The sequence below is a fragment of the Martes martes genome (genome assembly GCF_963455335.1).
Source record: "Martes martes genome assembly, chromosome: 14".
Classification (NCBI taxonomy): domain Eukaryota; kingdom Metazoa; phylum Chordata; class Mammalia; order Carnivora; family Mustelidae; genus Martes; species Martes martes.
The window spans coordinates 5,794,457-5,817,371 of NC_137902.1; the positions used below are offsets into that span (position 1 = coordinate 5,794,457).

Consider the following 22,915-nt stretch of genomic DNA (forward strand, 5'->3'; position numbering starts at 1 on the left):
AGTTCTTTACCCGGCGTGTGGTCGGTATTTCGAGTGTTCTGCAGCAGCGGGGGAGAGAGTGGTTCCTGCAGCTGTTGGATGAGAGCTCTACACGTGGCAGAGTTGATGGGTGGTGCGACTGAATCTTCCAGAAGCTCACTGGTTTGTTGTTTGCAGTGCTCTTGGTTGCTGAGAGAGTAGTACAACCTTAACTAGAAACTTTCTCTCCCTTCAGTTCTATGCATTTTTTTCTCAATGTGTTTTGAAACTCTTAGTAGGTTTTGTACCTTGTTAATGTCTGCTTATGTCCTTATGTCCTTATGTCATTACAAAATCCTTCCGTATCTCAGGTAGTAATTCTTTTAGGTTAACTTTGGTGTTCATTCAGCCAATTCAGCTTCTTTATGCTTAGTGGTATGTATGTATGCATGGAGCATCTTTTTCCATTATTATTATTATTATTATTGTTTTTATTTTCAACCTACCTATCGTAGTTATACTCAAAGTTCATTTCTTGTAAACAGTAACTAGTTGGTCTCACATTTTAATCCATTCTCGGGGTCTCTTCCTTTAAAATGGAACATTTCATCTAATTACATTTAAACTAATTATTCACATGGGACTTAAATTCATTATCTTTCTATTTCTTTTATACATGCCCAATATAGATTTCCTTTTTCTATTTTCTTTTGGATGGAGTAGGTTGATTGATTGATCAATTGATTGATTGATGAGAGCTCTCGCATCCGTATATGTGTGCATGGGGGAGGGGGCAGAGGGAGAGGAAGAGAGTGAATCTCAGGCATGCTCCACATTCAGCACGGAGCCTGACATGGGCTTGTTCCCACGACCCTGAGATCGTGACCTGAGCCAAAATCAAGAGTTGGACGCTTAACTGACTAAGCCACCCAGGTGCTCAACTCACGTTTTCAAGGGTCATTGGGGTTTGGGAGTCTAATAAAGAGCACACTCTTCCCTTCTTAGATTCAGAGTACATTGATTGCTCATGAGCCGAACGTTGGGGATCAAACTATCAGCTATTACGTGGGAGCCAGTGGGAGAATTTGGCTTTTGGCCTGTGGTTGAGTGGGCTTGCTTGCGGAGGGGTCACTACCCTTCTCGCAGGGCAGAGGGCAGGCCAGAATGAATGTGCTGCAGACAGATCCAAGAAGAGAGGGGGGTCTGGAGGGAACTGAGCCACAGCAGGCCATTCTGCCTCCCAGTCTCCTGGATCATAGATCCAGCTGGGGAAGCTGGGCAGGGATGGAAGCCAGACATGAGTTCTTGCTCAGAAGCAAGGGCGAGGGGCAGGTAGAGAGCTAGGAAAGGAGACTCTCTTTAAATACCTACTGATGCAGTTGAATTCCCTCCTCCTCGTGTTTACCAACAACTTATGATTCCTTTTTTACTCTGTCCATTCATATCCTGGGGTCACCTTGTTATTGAGGCATTTGTCCTCTCTTACTGATTATGTGTTATGACACTACCCTGTTGTGAGCCATAATTTTGGATGAACAGCATTATCATCCATTTCTCACAAAGGATTTTTTAGGTTTTTTCCCCCCTTTTGGTTATTTTTCTTTTCTTGTCATTATAAATGGGATCCAATTTTCAATTTTATTTCAGTAATAGTATTTTTGTATTGATTTATATATATACATCCTGGGATTGGCCTGTTTATTAAAATATCTTGCTGGTTTTAGTAGAAGTTCAGTTGATTTCCTTGGGTTTCCTAGGTAACTGATCATATCACCTATAAATAATTTCTGTTACATTTATTTCTCTGAATTTCTTTTTTATTGCTTTCTTGCAGTCTCTCAAATATAAAGAAGTTTCAAAAACTTGTGCAAATAGTAGGAATCCCTCTTATATTTTGGGCTTTAGTGGAAAGGCCCCTGGTGTTTTCGGCACTAGTTATGATATTGACTGTGGATTTAAGATGCAGTTTCATTATTTTAAAGAAGGATCTATTTCTCGTTTTCTTTTTTTTTTTTTTTTTTTTTTATTTTTATTTTTATTTTTTTTTTTTTAAATATTTTATTTATTTATTTGACAGACAGAGATCACAAGCAGGCAGAGAGGCAGGCAGAGAGAGAGGAGGAAGCAGGCACCCCGCTGAGCAGAGAGCCCGATGCGGGGCTCGATCCCAGGACCCTGAGATCATGACCCGAGCTGAAAGCAGAGGCCTTAACCCACTGAGCCACCCAGGCGCCCCTATTTCTCGTTTTCAAATAGGAATTTTTTTTTTTAAATCAGCATTGGATATTGAATTTTATTAACTGCCTTTTAGACACTGAGGCACCATATCTTTTCCTTTTTTTCTCTGAATCCTTTGATCTACTGATCCAAATATTCACTGACTTTTTGATGTAATTATTCATTGATGGATTTCCCAGTATCGAAACATCCTTACATTTGATGGACATATCTCACTCTTTCAAGGCGTATCGGATTTTTAATATGCTATTGAATTCAATTTCCTAGTGTTCTAATTAAGATTTTTCACATTTAAACTAAGAAGGCAAAGTGGTCTTCTGTTGCTTATCGATACAACAATACTGCTTAATAAATTGGCCCCAAATTCAGTGGGTTAAAACCAGAAAGCAAGTATGGAATCTGTGCGTCAGGGATTTACACGGGGCAGTTCTGGCCTTGTGAGGCCTGTTCCTATGTTTGCGGGTGCACTGGCTGTCGATCTGGTGATCGGGTTTTGCTCCGAGTCTCTCCCATCCCTCCAGGCACCTTCTTGTAGGGGGAGGGAGAGGCACAAGAGCTGACAATCTCGAACACTCAGGCCCAGTTCTAGCCTCTGCTTGGGTCTGACCCTCTAGCCAAACCCAGAATGGAGGCATGTGGGCTTGGCAGGAGGAGCTGCCGAGCTAAATCTCTGCCCTGGAGCGAGCGGCTCACCGGGGCTCAGACGGGGGAAGTGAAGTATCAGGACCATTCCAACAATCGACCATAATCCTCAAGTTTCCTGCGTCCCGCCTTGGACTGTGGGTGTGTGTTTGGGTGTGTGTTTGGGGACAGTAAAAATAATAAGAGAATAATCTGTCTTTGGGCTTTCAAAACTTTCCCTCACCACTCTCTGGGCCGAGCATCTCTATGGAACATAAATCTCTTGCAGATTTTTCAGCTACTTACATGGCCATTGGTTTTGCTATTTCTTTATGGAGCCAATTTTGGGAACCTCTTTCCCTGGAAAATCTTCTACCCATGTTTTCAGACTTATTAATGTAAAGAATGTGGAGTACTTGATTATAATTTAAATTCTGTACCTATAAATATACCTATTTCTTTGTCTTTACAATTGATCTTTCTCCTTGTTTGGACAGATCAGAGTTTTGGATATGGATGTGGTCTGTCTGAAGAATTAAACCTTGGATTTAGTCATTGAATCTATAGCTTTGATTTATGGCTTCTAATTTAGTAATTTCTACTTTTAATTTTTTACTTCTTCGTCTTATTTTTCACAGTTAGCTTTTTTATTTTTTGGCTAGCTCATTTATGTTCCTATCTTTTGATAATAAACACATTTAAAACCATACATTTGCTTTTTAGTAAATTTTTGGCTCCCTCCCTTCTATTTTGATGTGTAGTAGTCATTAGATAGAATTTAAAACATTTTCTACCTAAAAAATAGTTCCTTTTTCTGCAGAGAATTTCTGTTTGAAGATTGACCTCAGATCTCCATGGGGCAAATTTTCTGTGACTGTGAACTCCAAGACCAATGCAAGATTTTTTTTTTTCATTTTATTTATTTGACAGAGAGAGAAAGAGGAAGCATACATGAATGGGGGAGGGGAGAGGGGCAGAGGGAGAGGGAGAAGCAGACTCCCCACTGAGCGGGGAGCCTGACACGGGACTCGGGGCTCAATCCCAGGACCCTAAGATCGTGACCTGAGCCAAAGGCAGATGCTTAACTGACTGAGCCACCCAGGGACCCCAGACCAGTGCAAGTTTTAATATAAATATGTGAAAAACTTCCATCTCCTCATGGTGCCACCACCCCAAAATGAAGAGTGTAGATTTAAAGTTTCACTGATTGACTACCTTTTTTGAATATTCCACTAAAAAGCAAAATGTCTTATCAGTCATGTCTGGAGATCTTGCCTCTGTTGGTTCCATGCCACTCACTTTACAAATAAACATGTTAGAAGACTTGGACGTGCTGAGTAATTTTCTCCCCCAGAGACTCCTCCCACAGAGCTTTCTTTTTTTAATAGCCAACCAGTTTGTTTTCGGCATTAAGCGATTTTTTCCATTAAGGACCTACTTTAAAAAAAAGTAATTTAAACTGAAATGTTATTTGCATGTATCAGTGCTAGTAAGATGCACGGAATATGGGATTTCAGAGATGCATGCCAAACTAGAAACTCACCCAGGTTATGGCCACTACCCTTTCCACCATCCCCCTCCCAGATGCTCAGGGAGTGCCTCTTGTGTGCCTGAGACCATGTGTGTGTGCAGTCCCTCCTGAATCCTCCCTCTGCCCTCCTCCCAGAACAGAGGACCACTAGTTACTCAAAAGCCAAGGGTTGATGGAGGGCAGGAGGCAGGTGCAATAAACCAGCCTTATGATGGGACATACTCTGGGGATTTTCCTTTAATAAAAATGACTCCTAAAACCACAATACTACATTCTTGGGACCTCAAAAAATGGTAGGGACAATCCATAAATCTGTCATTTTTCTGATGAGGAAGGTAAGGCTGAAAAGGTCAAATGACTTGTCCAAAGAGAGCTACAGACTAGGGAAGGAGCAGGATTTCACGGAGGCACAGATGAAGTATCAATGGAAAATAAGTACATACATGCATATCTTTTTTAAAAACATTCATTTAATCTCTGTCCCCAACCTGGGGCTCAAACTCATGACCCCAAGATCAAGAGCCGCATGCTCCACCAGCTGAGCTAGCCAGACACCCAGACATCTTTTTCTTTTAAAGAAGGTTTTTTTTTTAATCAGTATAAAAATTATTTAAAATACGTCATCTCGGATTTACATAGACTACCTTCCTTTGGTACTACATTTAGGCATGCAGAATGAGCTGTGCACGTGAGTCCCCTGGCTGGGCTTAACAATATTCTGTAGACTTGCAAAGGGACATTATCCCTGGGGAGTGTGTTTCCCAAGTAAGGGCAGCTGGAAGCCTAGGGCTGGCTGGCCCAGAGCAGTCAACCATCATAGAAGGCAGCTTTCCAATCTTTTAGGAACTCTGGGTACGTTATTAAATCTCCCGAAAGATATATGAGCAGGGTCGGGCTAGAGCTGGGTTCCATTACCTTTGTCCATTCAAGCATTGGTTAACTTTAGAACTCAAGCATATCCTGTTCAGTTCATTTAGCTACCAGAGGCCCTCCTAGAACTTTGCTCTTTACTAAACAGGTTGAGGTCCTCTACAGATGAAGTGAAAAGCATGACATGCTAATGTAACCACAGTGCCTGCCCCATTTCATCATCCATGTGACTACTTACTACGTATGTTGCTTTCTCAGCCCTGGATGCTGTTCTCCATGCCTCCCCCTTTGTGCCTGTGAACCTCTGTCCCTTGGGACAGCTCCTTGACTACTGTCCTCCCCGCTCTACCTCCAGTTCTTTTCTTCAGGTTGTGGTAGGCATTGTCCCTGGTTGCTCCGCCATCTTGTTCTGACACCATTGTCTGCTCCACTTCATACTGTGAAGTCTTTCAGAGTTGGACTTGTGGCCTTTGACTCTCATCCCCAAGGGCTTGCAACATGGCTGGTGCTCTGTAAAGGCTGGCGGATTCGGTAATGGCCTCATGATGTTGTGAGCTCATTGGTGTTGGAGTTTATGTCTCATATTTCTCTACTTACTAGGTATCGCTTCCATGTGAACATAGGGAGTGGTTGGTAATTCCCTTTCAATCTATGGGCTTTATTGTGTGTGTAGGATATGCTCGAATGTCTCACAGATGAAAAGATAGATGTTCTGGAGTAGTAGAGCGAAGCCAGCTTTGATCATAGCAGAGATCACCAAATAGGGACGTTCCTATCATAAGAGCAGACTTTATGCTTTGATTTTAGAGTGGTGGTCAAGGATTATTGATTCAAAGCCAGGGTCTCTGAGACTGCTGAACTACCAGATGGCCTGCACTGGAATCATCCATGGAGCTTGTTAGGAACTCAGATTCATACGCCACTTGGTACTGTACCCTGAATCAGGATCTCATCTCTGCTGGGGTCGGGGCCTGCTCATTTATCGAGCTGCTTCAGTAGCTCAGCACGTAGCAGTGTGGACCAGCTGTGGTCTAAGCAGTCCATGCCCTACCAAGTTTCCCAACTTGGCATTGACAACTCCATGACTTTTTCAATTTGTGGATGTCATCTGTGCTATCATTTACTTAAATAACATCTTTTCTTAATTTATCTTACATTTTCCTTTAAGTCAATATATACACATTCTACTTCAATTTATTTGAGGAGGAAAGTGTACTTCCATATTATAAATGGAAGGCCAGTGTCACTTGTCACAAAGAGTGTAGAAACAAATGGAAGGAAAACACAGCAGGGTGATTACATTGCACCCAGACACTGGCACCTGTTGATGTCCCTGAGGGAGAGCCCTGCTCCCTTTATGCAGAAGAGTGGTCAGCAGAAGGGTGGGGCAGTGTTAGGTCTATTATACCAAATAGATGCTGCTCCAGTTAAAAGACTTGGAAGGGGTCTGGGAAGGGAATAACATGTCCCCTGTGGTCAGTGTCCTGTCTGAGAGCATCTTGCCCCCAGCCAGAAGTAGTGCTAATGGGCCAGGGTCCTGAGACACTCTGAGTTCCTTCAGTGAAGATCCCAGAATAATTTGGTGACCCTTTATCTAGAGGAGAGGGGAAAAGGACCAGAGCCTTCCAGTGACCTGCATGTGTCATCCACTCTTAGGTCTGAGTTCAAAGACCGGGTGAGGGTTAAGGCCTGAATCATGGGACACGTGGATGACACCTGAAACCAACTAATGCCCCTAGGGTGCTCAGTGCCCGCATCGTAAGAGAGGATGCTGGGAAAGCAGTGCACAGATGGAGGTGTTTTCTTGTTGATGAGGAGGTTGGCATTTTCCCTCTGGACCCAAACTGTTAGCCGGGCCATTTTCATACATCTCACTTGACAACTTCTGGACCTCATCCCTTCTATCATATCTGTTCATCACACTTATTTAGCATGGGAGTTGGGGCTCAGAGTAAAAGCTTCTGTTAAGAGGCCATTTCCATGTGGCCCGGTGATGACCACAGGCTGTGGCACAAGGTTCCACATCAGGAAGACTATACACAGTGCTTGGGGGGCCTCGTGGGAGACTCTGGGCAGCTCTCTGGGTGGGACAGGGATCTGTGGTACCTTGAGGGAGCAGAGTAATTTCTAGAGAGGCAGAGAACTGGCCTGGGCATCAATTTGGAGAGCTGTTGACTCTGGTGGGGGGTGGTAGAGGACAGAGCTGGCAGGAGCACTGGTTACGACTGGGCCACGTTTGGTGAGGTCTAAGTCATGCAGGAAACCTGAAACTGGAAGGGAGACCAGGGGACAGACTGAAAGGTCAGGGGGCCCAGGTTGCTCAGCACCAGCGTCTGCTTAGAGTGGGGCCTGGACCTCAGGATGCACCTTGCCACAGCATAGCTTCTGCTGAAAGCCTGGCCACTGCCTGCATCCCAGCCCTGCTTTGGCTAACTGAAGCCCCTAATTCGGGCATACCCTTCAGAGGGGGAGTGTGGTGTCAAGGGACCCTGAGTCTTAGGTGACCAGGGCAGGTGAAGCCGATTTGAGCCAGTCCTCTGCCACTTGCCAGGAGGGTGAGCTCTGGCAAGGCACCTGGCCTCTCCAGGGCTCACTTCCCACCCATCCTGTTCCCATTCCTGCACGTGGGGAGAACGATGTGCATACAACCCACCATGGCAGTCGGGGTTGGGTAAAGCACCTTGTGAGCTCCTGGTAGTTGTTGGCTACCAAACTGCCACCAAGGACACTCCCGCTCCTTCCTGCACCCAAGCCACCGTGCAATGTCCTCCAAGAAATGCGCACAGTCAGGCCCTGGGGAAGCATCTTCCTAAAATTCTGGTCACCTTGTGGGGCCAGATGAGCCTCGTGGTGGGGATGACCCCGCAAGCAGCTGTGCCTGTCCCCCATCCCTCTCTCAGAGTCTGCCCTCTAGAGCCCTAGGGTGTGCGCATGCAAACGTGTGTGCGTATGTGCGCCCGCGTGTTTGGGAGGAGCGTTTCTCTCCCCGTGGCTCTGATTTCTGTTAATACTGTCAAGTTAAAAAGCATAAATTGTATCATTTCCTCAGAAAATCGATGTGATGACTTCCTTGCTCCCCACCCAGCCCTCATCAGAAGGCAATCTTCGGGACATGTGGGAAAAGTTAGGAGAATTTCAGTAGGTGCCAGCCTGGGGACTGTGCTTGCTGACAGTTTCCGTGTTTCCATTTTACTCTTGGGAGCAGAGAGGGTATTGGAGTATTTACAAGGACACCCTGGCCAGCCAGTGGCGAGAAGGGTCTGCTGCCCGAGGGATGGAAGCTGTGTCTCCAGCGACCACACAGGCGGAGGAAAACTGAAAATGATGAAGATGAGAAAGTCTACAAACATGTGGCTGTTTGACGCTGAAGACAAAATATTTGTCTTTCCATAGTTTTCAGTTCTATCTAGAAATGGGTCGTAAGGAAAAGCCACTTAGGGCTGGCCAGTACGCCTGAGCTGGCTCTCCTGCCTGGAAAGCCGTTATGCTAAGTCTTTCTGCCTTGGGACGGCAGGAGCAAGCACCCCACGTGCCCTGTTAGAGGAGACCTTCAAGTTTTTTCCTAGATGGAACACATACTCCGAACTTTTAAAACGTGAGCTAAGCGTCCTTGGTAAGTTTCATCCCGAAGCTGGAGCTTCAGAGAGCAGCTCCCTCTTTGTGCAAGGAATTACGCAAATATTTAGCTTACTGTGGATGTGTGTGGACTCTGCTCCCTTCTAACAATTGCATACTAAAGCAGGCATCTCTGGAAGCCGCCCCCTCATACACTTAGCTTTCTTTAACATATTTAAAAAGCAAATAATTTTGGTATTGTGGTCTGCTGCAGACATTATTTGTAGTTTAGCCAGGATATGATCTGAGAACTGAAAAGCTCTCTAGGTATTACATCCGTATATAAACCATGTGTTAGAAAGATATAAATTCAGTTTTGAAATATTTGTTAGACTGCTTTTGGCTTTCAATCCGTGCCAAACATGTGCTTCGGTGACGGATGGAGTCATGCGGACCCCTGAATGAAACTCTTTATTGTGTGTAGATTTTGTCTCCCAGCAGCTGGGTTACACGAGCTGCGAGATTAAGAGGATCCAGTTACTGAAGAGGTGTGCTCTTGAGTGAGCGTCCCACCTCTCTCTCCCCTTTGAAATGTGTCACCTGGGTTACTTGGTCCCAGTTCTGTGCCACAGTAAGTATGGTCGCCCACTCTGAATTGATGGAGAATAATGACGTCCCAGGCATTCTCGCGTTCACCTCAAGTTCCAAACCTAGAATGTGCTCCTACGAATTGATTGAAATGTTTTGGCTTTGTGGGCCGGCGAACTATTCAAGGAACCTGGATCTGAGGCTGCCAGATAAAACAGGACGCCCAGCTCAGCCTGAATTTCCGATCAGGGTCGCGTAATATTGCAGGGGACGCCCTTCTATTGAAGACCCGTTGCTGTTTATCTGAGATACAGATTGAGCTGGACGTCATGGTTTTGTTTCCTACGTCTGGCAGCCCTACACGGATCCTGATTTATCATCTGTTCTCATAAACAGAGACTGTCAAAGAAAATTCCTCAGTGATGAAGGTTTTGTGAGTTTGAAATTCCGAGGGGAAGAGAGATGGAAGAAGCGTCTGTCTGTCCGGAGCGTAAACATCAGAACGTCTGTTAGAACAAAGTCTAAGAGCGGACCAGTAGAGCACATCGGCTGCACTTGTGACTGGACCCGAGGTAGCATCTTTTTCTCCTGAGAGACATCCACGTCCTCCCAGGTCCCCCCTCTGTGGCCCAGGCACACCTGGGACGTGGTCCTTGCCTCCCTCCCTCCCTCCGCATGTGAGTGCCCTGAGCGTACCTGTCCGAAGCCTGCCACATCCCGGACCATGTCAACTGCAGCCCGTTTCCCGCTTCAACTCAGATCGCTCTCGCGGGCGCTCAGCTTCCCGGCCTTCTTCACTGGACCTCGTGCTCTCTGAGGGCAGAAGCGAGTCGGAACGAAGGGGACAACCCGCAGCGCGGAAGCTGATGGGAAACCGACACTCAGAGCAGCTCGCTTCCCTTCCTTTCTTCCCTCCCAAATGGCTACTTCAGATGGAGCTCAGCCACGGACTAGGTGTGAAGTCAAAGGCTTTCGCTCCACAAGTCATCTCCTGTGGTCTCCTTGGCTCTCCCGGGGGTTAACTTTCGTGTACTCTGTTCTGTGCGTTAGAAGCGTCCCAGGAAGGCAGAGGCTGCCTGTGGTCTTGAGCCACGTGGAACCCTACACCACCTCCCGGCCACTCCTGAGCCACAGAGGGGGGATCCCCCAGTGGAGGGGACAGACACCTCCACTCTTGGGGAAGATGCTGGTTGACTCAGGTGTTGTGTGGTGACTTGTTCATTTTAGAAATAAGCCTGTTTAATATTCTTAACACATAATATTTCATAGAAATAAGTTAAAATAGTCAAAAATGGGCAGGAGATAGGGAATCATAATCACCGGATTAAGAAATGAAAATGACTGATACAAATATGAAAAAGTTTAACTTCAGGGACAAATGCACATTAAAACAGCAAGGAAATGTGTGGGTTTTTTTTTTCTTTACAAATGCTCAAATTTTATTTATTTGAGAGAGAGAGCAAGTGGGGGGGGCAGCGGGAGAGGGACAAGCAGACTCCCCACTGAGCAGGGAGCTCAACATGGGGCTCTATCCCAGGAGCCTGAGGTCATGACCTGAACCGAAATCAAGAGTCGGGTGTCCAGTCCACTGAGCCATCCAGGCATCCCACAAATACCCAGATATTTTTGAGAGGGCTTTTTTTTTTTTTTTTAAAGATTTTATTTATTTATTTGACAGAAAGAGACCACAAGTAGGCAAAGAGGCAGGCAGAGAGAGAGGAGGAAGCAGGCTCCCTGCTGAGCAGAGAGCCCGACGCGGGGCTTGATCCCAGGACCCCGAGATCATGACCTGAGCCGAAGGCAGAGGCTTAACCCACTGAGCCACCCAGACGCCCCATTGAGAGGGCTTTTAAAAGAACTTTTGGCTACTGAGACCTTTTGGCTATGATTGGCTACTGAGATGTCAACCTGCCAGAGCCTGGTCCTGCTGAATGGACAGAAAACAGTCATGCTTCATATTCAGCAAAGGGCAGGAGGGGGCCCGGCCCACACCCCGCCCATTCTCCCCTGCCCCCAACATTCCATAGAGCAGGGAGGCCACGGAACCTCATGCCTCCTCTTGTGGATCCCACTGGGCTCGCCTTTGTGACCAGCCCGGAGAGGGAAAGACAGGGCAAGCTCCGGGTAGTGACTGTGGTCCCCTCACCGCGATGGCACTTGGACGGCTTATCAGCGCTAATTTTATAGAGGATTGAGAATCCATTTAAAACAATTAATGCAGCACTAGCATGAATTTTAAAGCAGGGCAATGACACTGGGCCCACAAAAGCACTTGCTCTGGTAAGATGCTTGTTGGCTAGTATGGTATTGGCCAGTTCTGTTGTCTCATGGGACTAGATCGGAATAACGATTTGTATTATTTAGAGGAAATTGTTTAAAAGTTCCTAACCTGGACAAAAACTGAGAATGAAAGTGTTTCTAATTGAAATTACTAAAAATGCTCCCAAGTCATTCTGTGTACCTAATAAATATTTATCAAATCTCAGAGAAGTGAAACATCTCTGAACGCAGGACTCTAACCCTGTGTCATAATAGTTTTGTTTATCCTGTTGGACTGTTGATGTTAGGATTCCCATTGGGGTCCCTCCAATTCAACCAGCAAAGTCAACACATAGAGTATTAATCGTTGTGAAATACTCCCTGCCTCCAGAGAGCCACGCTTTCCCTTGGGCAAGTGTGCTCTAGCTAATTCCCATAATCCCCCACCCTGACTTCCTCCAGGTACCGCCTTGAAGCCAAGGCCCCAGTCTTGTCCTGTTCCCACCCCCAAACCGCCAGAGCCACAGGAGTCCCCACAGTTGAGTGTTCGGCAGGTAGAGAAGGGGGAGGAAATGCTCTGTAGTAGGGGTGTGAGGCATAGGTTATGCCCCGGGCATTGCATTCTGGAATTCTGAATATATTTCTGCATAAACACACATGGGGTATCAGGTCCATAAACTGTTACCTGAGTTAAAACTCAAAGTGGGTTTTTCTCATAAAGAAGATGATGTATCCAAATGGTGGCAGGAGAGTCATCTACACTATGAGTTACAAGGTTTGGGAGCTAGTCTTCAGGGCCTCCTGGAGTCCATAGAGTCAAGTTCGAGTAATCAGCCTGCGCCTGCTTCCTTTGGGTGTGCAGCACACCTGCTGAGGTCCAGCTCTCCCTCTGCGAGCATGGCAGGTACACACTCTTGAGTGGAATAGGAAATACTGGGCTTTCACGATCACAGTTTCTATTATGGTCCCTCAGTTCTCTGTTCTGATCTTAATTTGGCTTTTCAAGGAAGAGTTCCTGCTGGGAAGATAATGAGCAAAATGCTTTAGATGAGGGTTCTGGTTGACTTGCCAGTTCTTTCTCATTAAAAATAAGTAAATGGGACTCCTGGCTTATAAATAAGATACATGTGGGTTTGGTTCTGTGCATCGACCTGCAAGGGACCAGACATCACTGGGTGAGCCAAAAATCACCTCTCAGAACCTCCATGCTGAGACCCAAGCCCCAGCTCCCTCCCTTATGTCATTATGATCACAACAAGGCTGTGGGAACTTTTCATTTGTTTGGTAATAATTCACTAAATAAATACATGTCGGCACATGAGGCTATAACAGCGAATTTGATAGACAAGGTCCCTACTTCTTGTGATTTTAGATTGGGGGGTAGAGAGGTAGGGACTGATGATAGACCGAGTAAGATGGGGTGGCCAGGGGATGGAGTTCTAGGACTTTAGGACACAGGGAGGGATTCGGTCTTAACTCCAAGCATCTCCAGGCCCAAGGGACTGTTCCTGTATCGCGCAATACGGCTGGAGCACAGACCCGAGAATTTAGCTGTGGGGACTGGCCTCCTGGCTTCTTGATTTGCTTGGTTGTGGGCTTCATTTCTCTGGGCCTCTTTTGTCATGTATTAAGTGAAGATAAACTTCGTGGGGTATAGTGAAGTTTAAACAAGTTAAACTTTCAGAGAGTTTGAGTGGGGCTTGGTGTGTAGCTGTCGTTCAGTTAGTGATCACCATTGTGATCGATACGTGCTTATTGATTATGTCACCTATGATAATCATAATCATAATCATAATCTTTTTCAGTACAATTATTTTAGTTTTTAAAAAAGACAGGTGTCTATCATGCAGCCTACGCATATGACAATTCTGCATTAACACCAGAAGTAGATCACACAACACTTTTAGAGACACACTGGTTATTTTCAAACAGCAAAATGACAGTGATCTACAACTACAGTATAAGGCGTGTCAGCATATTTTAAAATTAAGAAATAGACAAGTTCTAATGCAACCCTGCATTTTGGGCCTATGAATGGTTCTCGTTTTTCCATTCTTCTCCAGCCTTCATACTCTCCACTCCCATACAGAGAATGTCTCTAATATGGATGATGTGCTCTGCCCGCGACCCTACTCTAGAATGTCTTCCCGTTGCACTCCACATCCAGACTCTGCCTTGGAGGACGTGCCATGAGCCAGGCCTTGTTCACCCCCGTGCTTCTGCTCACATCCTCTCTCTCCATCCCAGTCACCCACTTCACTGTAGCCATCCTGACTGCCGTACTCACTGTAGCCTTGGGACATTTACACTATGTTCTCTTGATGGGAAACAATGCTGTAGGTTTTTGCTCTTCTCAGATGAACCCCTCCTTTAAGACTGGAAGAGGGAGAACCTGCAGGTTCTGAGGCTGTAGAGAAGGATCCAGTTAAGAAGGAGGAGAGTTTTCAGAAAACAGAAGGGGCAAAAACAAAGCACCACTAAAAGCTCCTTGGACCATAAGACAAGGACTGTGTAAGATCACGCAGCCAAGCAACCATGTGACTTAAGGAGCAGGGAATGGTGGTGGCATTAGCAAGACAAGTGTGGTACAGAATGCTCTGTCGTCTGACTGGGGAATGGAATGAAACCTTTGATTTTTGTACATGCTGAGTCTGAGGTGATCGTGGTGACAAGACACAGAAATTAAAATGCCCGGTAGGTATTGTAACATAGACTGCTCTTGGGTGAGTGGGCCAGATGGGACAATATTGATTTGGGCAACATCAGCTTAAGGTCCCCCACAGTCAGAGTAGAGAGGGAAGATGACCCCGAGCTGGGACTTTGGGGAGGGGGGAGGCTGTTCAATCCCTCAGGGAGAGAAGGTCAGAGAAAGGGGGATGAGTGGAACAAGGCAAGACCTGGTCAGAGAATGGTCAGGTGCTGCTGAACCAGTGTAAGTTCCAGCAGAAGTTGGTCAGTGGTGACAAATGGTGCACCAAGGATGTTAGAGATTGCCCTCAGATGGGCAATCTCGCTTCTAGTGTGAGCTTCTAGTAGGGGAAAGTGACCGCTCCCTCACTGTTGTGTACTTCCATTTGCTAAATTTATAATAGTGAGTGAAATAAATTCATTTTTATTCTTGTCCTTTTGCTGTTAACTTTCAATTATGGCTCCTGGAGTATAGATTTTAATCATTGGTTCTATTATTTCCCCCTTATGTAATTTTTTTACAAGGTAAATTTTGGAAAACTCTGACCCCACTCCAACCCCCAAGAGTAATTAAATGAATTCCTGTAGCAGGACTTGGTCCCTGTAGTGAAGGGCAAATTGACTGAATGTATTTGAAATGCAAAGCGCTTGGGTTTTGTCATTAATTCTGCCATTCTTGATAGGCAACATTAAGAATAACCCATAGAATCCCGTAATTCAGTCTGACCATTTGTAAAATGGTCCTTGCATTAGCTTCCACTTTCCACTGACCAGCAAAGGGTATAAAAATAAGTTAATGTTGTAAATGATTTTGCTCCCTGCAAACAGATACACTATGGGCATGGAGAATTACTTTTCTGTATAGTAGAGACAATGGATGCTTGGGATATGAATCCATTTGAAACATTTACGAGAAGCCATAAGCAGGTTTCTCTGAGTTTGGAAATGACATATAAAACATCTTTTCAAATTGTAATTGTTCCATAGTGCTTGATTGCTTTTATTTCCAAATGGGCTCTGTCCTCTGGCATGCCCAAGTCTGGTATCTATGACGCCAGGAAAGCTGGTAAGAAAGTAAAACATTCAAGCAGTTGGTTTGTTGTCACGAGTCCAAATGATTGATTTTTTTTAAGTTTATTTTTTTAAGTTTAAGTTTATTTTTTATTCATCATAAAAAATCCATCATAAAAAGCAATATGTACTGATTATAAAAAAAAGCTTTTATCCATCATAAAAGCAATATGTACTGATTATAGAAAAATCAGAGATACATATAAACATAAAGAAGAAAAATAATGAATTCATAGCCCCGACACTCAGAAAAAACCTGGAAGAGGGGCGCCTGGGTGGCTCAGTGGGTTAAGCCTCTGCCTTCGGCTCAGGTCATGATCTCAGGGTCCTGGGATCGAGCCCCGCATCGGGCTCTCTGCTCCGCAGGGAGCCTGCTTCCTCCTCTCTCTCTGCCTGCCTCTCTGCCTAGTTGTGATTTCTGTCTGTCAAATAAATAAAATATTAAAAAAAAAAGAAAAAACCTGGAAGAGCATTTTCATGTATTTCTTTCCAAACACTGATTCTAAAAAATCTAAGCTAAATGACACCCGAGGACACTTTACATCCATGATCACCTGGGCCTCCTGCCAGCCTTGTGCAGTAGATGATGGTCCCATAACCTCCAGGACACAGAAAGAATCAGAGTGTCAAGCAGGAGGAACTTGCCCAAGACCACCCAGAAATGGCCTGTGATAGGTGCAGGATGTGTCTTCTGACTCGACACTGTGTGTCCTTCCTTCCTTCGTCTTGATAATTCGTCCTGCCAGTGTGGATAAGTAAAACCTTAGGCTCTGAGAGGATCTGGTTCTGTTTCGACATCCTTTTATCGAACTGTTTATGTGACTGTCACTTGGTGTCACCTTCCTAAACCAACTTCTTACTTCTGTACTCCCCCAGAGCCTTGGAGCCAATCATCCAAAAATGTTAAAGTGTTTACAGCAATTTGTTGTTTCTTTGTCCTCTAGAGTATCTGGGGGCACGTAGGGGGCCTTTCAGTTGCTGGGGGATCCACCGCTCTCACACACCTCTGCCTTTTCCTGCTCTAGAAAACCGTATCACTTACTGATGCTTTGCACTTGACTGCCGTCGCCCTGTCTTTTCTTCCACCTGAATGAAGAGCGATGAGAGCAGAGAGAGGCAAACCCTCCAGTTTGCGGGTGTTTGGAGCCCTCCGTGGTCACCGGCCATCTCCGAGCTTTGGATACTGAATTGCTCCACAATGACATTGCTCCTCCAAGATTCAGATTAAGTTTTTTTTTTTTTTTAAGATTTTATTTATTTATTTGAGAGAGAGACAGTGAGAGAGAGCATGAGCGAGGAGAAGGTCAGAGAGAGAAGCAGACTTCCTGTGGAGCTAGGAGCCCGATGCGGGACTTGATCCCGGGACTCCGGGATCATGACCTGAGCCGAAGGCAGTCATCCAACCAACTGAGCCACCCAGGCATCCCCAGATTAAGTTTTGAAAGTGATTATTAATAGACTTTAAAGGACAGTTATAGATGTATAAGAAAATTGATAAGAAAATATAGATCATTTCCATATTCCTGACACCCAATTTCCCTTGTTGTTAAAGATCTTACATTCATATTATACTTTTATCATAACTTATAAACCAAAATTAACATTTTTCAACCAAAGTTCATACTTCACTCAGATTTCCTTACTTTTTATCTCATCTCCCTTTCTGTTTCTCCATTCCATCAGCATGTGACCCTGAAGGACATTTGTCCTGCCTTCCTGGACTCCTCTTGGCCATGAGGGTTTCTTAGAGTGCCCTTGTTTTTGACCTTGCCTATTTCAAAGTCTGCTGGTCACGTGTATTGTAGGTCGTAGCTCTGTTGGCATTTGTCTCAGGTTAGACTGGGGCCATGGGTTTTGGGGAGTAAGGCTTCAGAAGTAAAGTGTCATTTCTACCACATCCTTTGAAAGGTGCACACAGGCAGTATGACTTCGCTCTTCATTTGCCCTTGATCATCTGGCCGAAGTAGTGTTTTTCAGGTTTTTCCTTCTGAAGTTACTCTTTTTCAGATTAACCGTGGTTCTTTCAAGCATCCCAGAGCTATGTCATTTTAAAATCACATTCCTAATTTCCACCCGGGGAGTCTGCAGATGAAATGAAAGAGTGACAGGGTTATTTGGTAAGACTGCAAATAGGAATCTGAACCAAGGAAATACATCCATCCTTTATGGGAGCACTGCAGCCGTATTTCCCTGAAATAAGGAGCAGTTCAGTCAGTTCTATAAGATTGTCTTTCGCTTTCACATCCGTGGGGCTAAGGAAAATGCTTTATGAGTTTCCAGAGCCTTGTCCCCAGATTGGTTTGTGGTTCATAATGGCTACCTCAATTCTTCCCCCCAGCTAGATTTTCAGAAGAATATTTATCTTAATCCTACTTCTAGTGCCTCAGATCGGTTCTCCTCTCTTAGGTCCGTGCAGGTGTTCATACTGGTTTCCCTTTAAAGCCAGAATTCCAGATGTGATGTGTAAGTTTTATCTTGAGTAGTAATCTCATCAGAGTTTGCTTCCACAGTGGCCCACTGGGTGGCCCACTGAGTGGATACACACCAGTACCTAAGCCCGGCATTTTCTACTGATGGATGGACAGTGGTCACGTTCACACTGTTAGTGTGGTTTGGTCAGATGAACCCTGTATAGAAGTTTGGGAAAGTGGATTTGAATATCCTAAACTAGTTTCATGCATTAAAGCTTTTTGAAAGCTCTTTGAATGCGTTGAACTTCCTCTACCCTGTAAGGATTAGGAAGGGAGAGAATGTGCTTCCTGTTCTGCAGAAGGCAGAACCCCAGAGGCAGGCTTGGAGCAAGTAGATCAGGGGACTCAAGGGGCCTTGTGGCTCCAAGATGTTTGTTGTTCACTGTCCCAGAACTCCATGTCAGTCTCTCCCTGTGCGTAACTGATGCCCATCAATGGACGTCATGTTGTTGTTCTCAGTAAGACAGGCAAAGGAGGGTTGGCCAGAACAGGGATAGGCAGGACTTCCAGGAGCAGCCAGGCTCTGGGGGGCTCTAGCGGGGTGATCCTATGTCTCTTTGGGGTGGGTGTCTTCATTACTGGCTTTTCCAGGACCGTAAAGCCATTGCTGCAAAGATTCTTGCTTGCTTGCGGGATTGGGTCTTATACCTTCCCTGTTGGCTGGTCACAAGTCCAAAGGTAAAAGGCTCCAGCAAAGACAAAAGCAAAATAGACATACACATTTCCCGTGGGAAAGTAAAGCTCATTATTATAGATGCTAATCTTGTTAGAAACCAAGCTATCTAATATGGTTTTTTCCCCACTATGACACCGAAGCAAACTGACCATTTTATCAAAATGGCAAGCAATGTATCTGGTTACCCAACAGGAAAAAAAGCCAGAAGTTCCTTCCTAATACAAGTTATTCACATTTTTTATTTAGGCAACCGAGTTTTGTTGATTCCCAAATCTTAGGAAAAACAAAATGTGTGCAAACTGTATATGTCATAAGGTCATATTTTTTCCCCTGGGCTTCTAAGGACTTAGATGTACACATCATTCAGGACCTGCTTTTATGGATTGTCAACAAGATCACTCCATAAAATACATTCTGATATCTCGCAGCTGTGTATAATTTATTCTGTCTATCCATGCAGCACAAATGAAATTTTTATTTGCATCATCTAAAAGAAATACCAGTGTATAACTACAGAAGCAGAGCTCATAAGAAACGGTCTTCTGACTACAGATACTGCTGGGGGGATATTGTGCAACCAGTTAAAAAGCTGAGGGACAGCTTCATTATCCATGTACGTAGATAATAAATACTGTACTCAGCAAACAGGGCAGTTACTCAGTTTCTTAAAAAGGCTGCACAACATTCTCCAGGCGCTGGCACAGTCCGCCTTGAAGTTCTCCTTGGAATATTTAGAAATAAAGCCTCTTAGACAAAAAGAATTCAGCCAAAAAGGACTTCTTTTGGATTAAGACGATGGAATATGTAGGTGAAAAGGGAAGTGTTCAGTTCTTGGAACATTTTGCCTTCAGGAGAGTAAATAACTCTCATTTTCTACTACCAAGAGTCTTAGAGGAAAAAGGTCCAGAGGACTAAGAACGTTCCTTGTCTTTGGCTTGTGCAGTTTCAGCCGGATTGTCATCTAGGAGGCCCCACAAAGGTTCTCCAGCTTCCCCCAAATCAAGGATGTGGACTTGCTACCCCTCTCCCCCGCTGGCAGAGTCCTGCTGGGGATTCACCCAGGAGAACTGGACCTCTTGGTGCCATCTCCTTCCTTCTAAGACATGTGGCTTCTCAAGCGAGTTTAGCTGCATACGAAGGTTGTTTTCCAATGTCTGAGGCTGGGTGAAGATCTCCTAGGTCTTTGAGAAGCATGGCTGCAGCGCCCCTGGAAAGCATCCTGTGTCCCCCGTGGCGGCTGGGTGGTGGGTGAGGCAGAGCTCCTGTTTTGGATTTAATAAACCCCTGGACAACTAGATTTGTGGCTAACTGCTCAAGTGAATAATCCACTTGTGTTGGAAATGTAACGTCCAGAACTGCCAGGAACAGCTTAGAATCAAATTGGTTTGTTTTTGTAGAGAACATTTTTAAATGCTTGCAATCACTTTCTTAACAGTTTCACCCGACTTTTGAAAAAGTGAAATTCTGGCCAGGGTGACTCTTGGCCTGTGGCATGGTTTTCATTGGTTTAGGGGAATGTTCAGAAGATCTCCAGTTCTTATTCCATAATTACTGGTATTTCAAAGCCTTCTTGGTCCAATTCGAAGAACACACCTGCTCTCTGTTAAGATACACTCAGTTAATTGCTTTCCGTAGTCTGGCTCTGCACGAGCTGTATGGCTGGCTTAGCATGAACTTCTGGTAAATTCCACCATGGGAATCCCACTGAGAGTCCTGAGCAAGAGACTTGGGTCTTGGCGAGAATGATGCTGGTAAACCAGTGGATGTTGCTCTCTGTGCTTCACGCCTATTTTCTCTTGGCATCCCCACGCTCTGCCTCATGTTATGGAAAAGGAAAACACTTGCTGCCCCTCTGCTGGCTCATTCTTCCTGTGGCTCTGTGTGGGACTGGAAGGTTCTCCTCTTCGCATCTGGGCTAATGTGCACCCCCTCCCCCAACAAGTAATGGTGTTTCCTGGCCTTTCCATCAAGAGTAGCCGTCCCCATGACTCTACTGTCACCTCGTTTTTCTTATTCTCTTGTATTTGGAAGACACTGCAGATTTACAGAAGCAGAACAAGGCTAACACTGAGCCCCCGTAGCCCTGTTCTTTCATAGTCCTGACCGCCCTCTGAAATGGTCGTTCTGCCAGTTCAAGAACGCAAGTCATGAGGGCAGCTTTACCTGGGACCCTCTCTCAGATACACAGGATGGAGAGAACGGAGTCTTCTGGGGTTAAGCTGCATTCCCAAGATGAGGGTCCTGGCTGTGTTGGCAGAGGGGCTGTCTCCACCCAGGTGACATTAGCGCACACTGACTCCAAGCAGAAAGGATGGGCTTTTTGAATGGAAGACATCAGAGTGTCCGTCAGAAGGTAGGCAGGGAATACATAGTTGTTGAATGAGTAAGTGAATGAGTGAACGAACAAGCAGGGGGGTGAACAACTGAACCAGAGACCTGCAGCTGATCGGTGGAAGAGCTGGTGCAGGTGCTGGTGCCTATGTCTTCCCCCGAAGCCCCCTCCGGAGTGATGTCACCCTACCGGGGAGTGCAGCGAAGGCTGTGAAATCAAGCCGGTGGTCAGGGCTCATCTAACCATGATCTCTCCGTGCTGCCAGTGGCTGCCCCCTCTGCAGCCAGGAGAAGGGCTTTGGCATCTTCCATTCAGATATCTATTCTTTCCACTTCTATCAGGGCCTCTACCAGTGTCCACAGATGTCACGACCCACACCCATCCCTTCTGGTGACACGGCTAGAACCTTCATCACTTGAATGCAGGTTCATCCCCAAACACTCAGCTCGTCCCAGGCCTGAGCCCCAAACACTCTCCTCTGCTTGTTCACGTGGCTCATGGTCCTCTCCCCCCACAACGCTTTGCCCCGGCCCCTCGTGGCCAGTGGACCCACTCACCTCCTCTGCCATTGGCCATATCCCTAACTCTCTGCTCATCTCTCTTCCCGTGGTCCCTCCACAACTGGGAGTTTTAAATGCTTTGTGACCAGCTTGAGAATTTTCTGGAGCGGCTATGTCAGACAGTTAATACTCAAGGAGTAATCCTTTTGTAACCTGAACATAACTGCAGACTTCCACATCAAGAATGATAAAATGGTGTGGATTTAAAAGTATTTGGGGAACTGTAAAATGTCTAGGATTAAAATTTCAATACCATTTGTGCCCAATAAATGTGAACTCCTTAGTAACTTAAAACTGTGCTATTATGACTCAGGTCTGAAAATTATGAGTCCTGGTTGAAGAAATGGGAATAACATGTGAGGGACTCTGCTCCCATCCTTTACCTTGAGGGACAGGCTGTGGTCGCACCAAACAGCAGGAATGTGACCTCATAGGAGAGCAATCCCAGAGAAATTATCTGATTTGTTAGGAAAGCGATACACTGTCTAGAAGAGAAAAAAAAAAACGTTATACTTTCCATTAGGATTGTTTATGGAAATGGGGCTAAGTTGAACCTGTGTCGGGACATTAACTGGTTCGACAGGACCCCAAGAAACAAGATCATATAATAGTTTATTGAGTGACTTAATTTTTTTACATAAACCAGTCTAGTCGGTCTGAACTGGCCAATTAATTTTGTCTATAGAATCACTCAGTGAGCCATATAAAATTAGCCTCCGTAAGTACAGAGAGGAGAATTGGCATTGTGTTGAGCTGATTCACTGGGACTTAAGTAAATGGATTTAGTCTTAATACAGCTAAAGCCTTGAGATGTTTAAGAGAGAGCTGATTTGAAGCAAAGCATTAATTCATCATTTAAAAAGTCACCACTTGTGTGATTTTTGTTGCTTGTTGAAGGACAGAATTATATACTTGGACTTTGATCATCACCCAGCACATGCCATAGGACTTGAAGGGAAAAGTTAGCTGTTGTTTAAGTCACAGAATTGTTTGGTTGGATGGACAAGCGTATTCATCACTTCTAACCTTGACCGTGACTTAATAGATAATGCTGTTTCCCTGGCTTCCTTGGGCTTCCAGATATTTTCACTGAGTCATTTATGTCATAAGTGTCTGGTGCCAGGGTCCTCCTGACAAGAATGAAGAACCGGGCTGTTTTCTTTTCGATGCAGGGGTGAACCTGGGAAGCAAGTTAACCCCCACCATGCAGCCAGCTGGAAGAAGGGGCCGGGGGGCAGCTTACGAAGTCGTCCGTGTTTCTCTCTTGAACGGAGATCTCTGGGACCCGATGGAGAGCGTCCACGCAAAGGTCAGTTGTTTCGTTTTCTGGACTTCTCGATGGCTCAAGTTTAAAAAATCATATTAACTGCATTCATGATTTTCTGTTCAAGTTTTGTTTTTATTTTAATGCTGACTTTATTCTTCTAAAGTGAAATCTTGATTCTTAAGAAAATACACACCAGTGACAGTCCTAATGAGGGGCCTGGCATTATTTAC

The 22,915-nt window shown here is 45.2% G+C and overlaps 1 protein-coding gene across 1 annotated transcript in view; it reads left to right on the forward strand.

Annotated features, from left to right (window-relative positions):
• The window catches only part of ADAM12 (ADAM metallopeptidase domain 12), a gene marked incomplete at its 3' end in the record, with an annotated part of 325,053 nt that overhangs the window by 19,866 nt on the left and 282,272 nt on the right, over positions 1-22,915 (forward strand). The window contains 1 exon segment of the mRNA XM_080822952.1: positions 22,591-22,727. Coding sequence (XP_080679078.1) covers positions 22,591-22,727 — 137 coding nt within the window.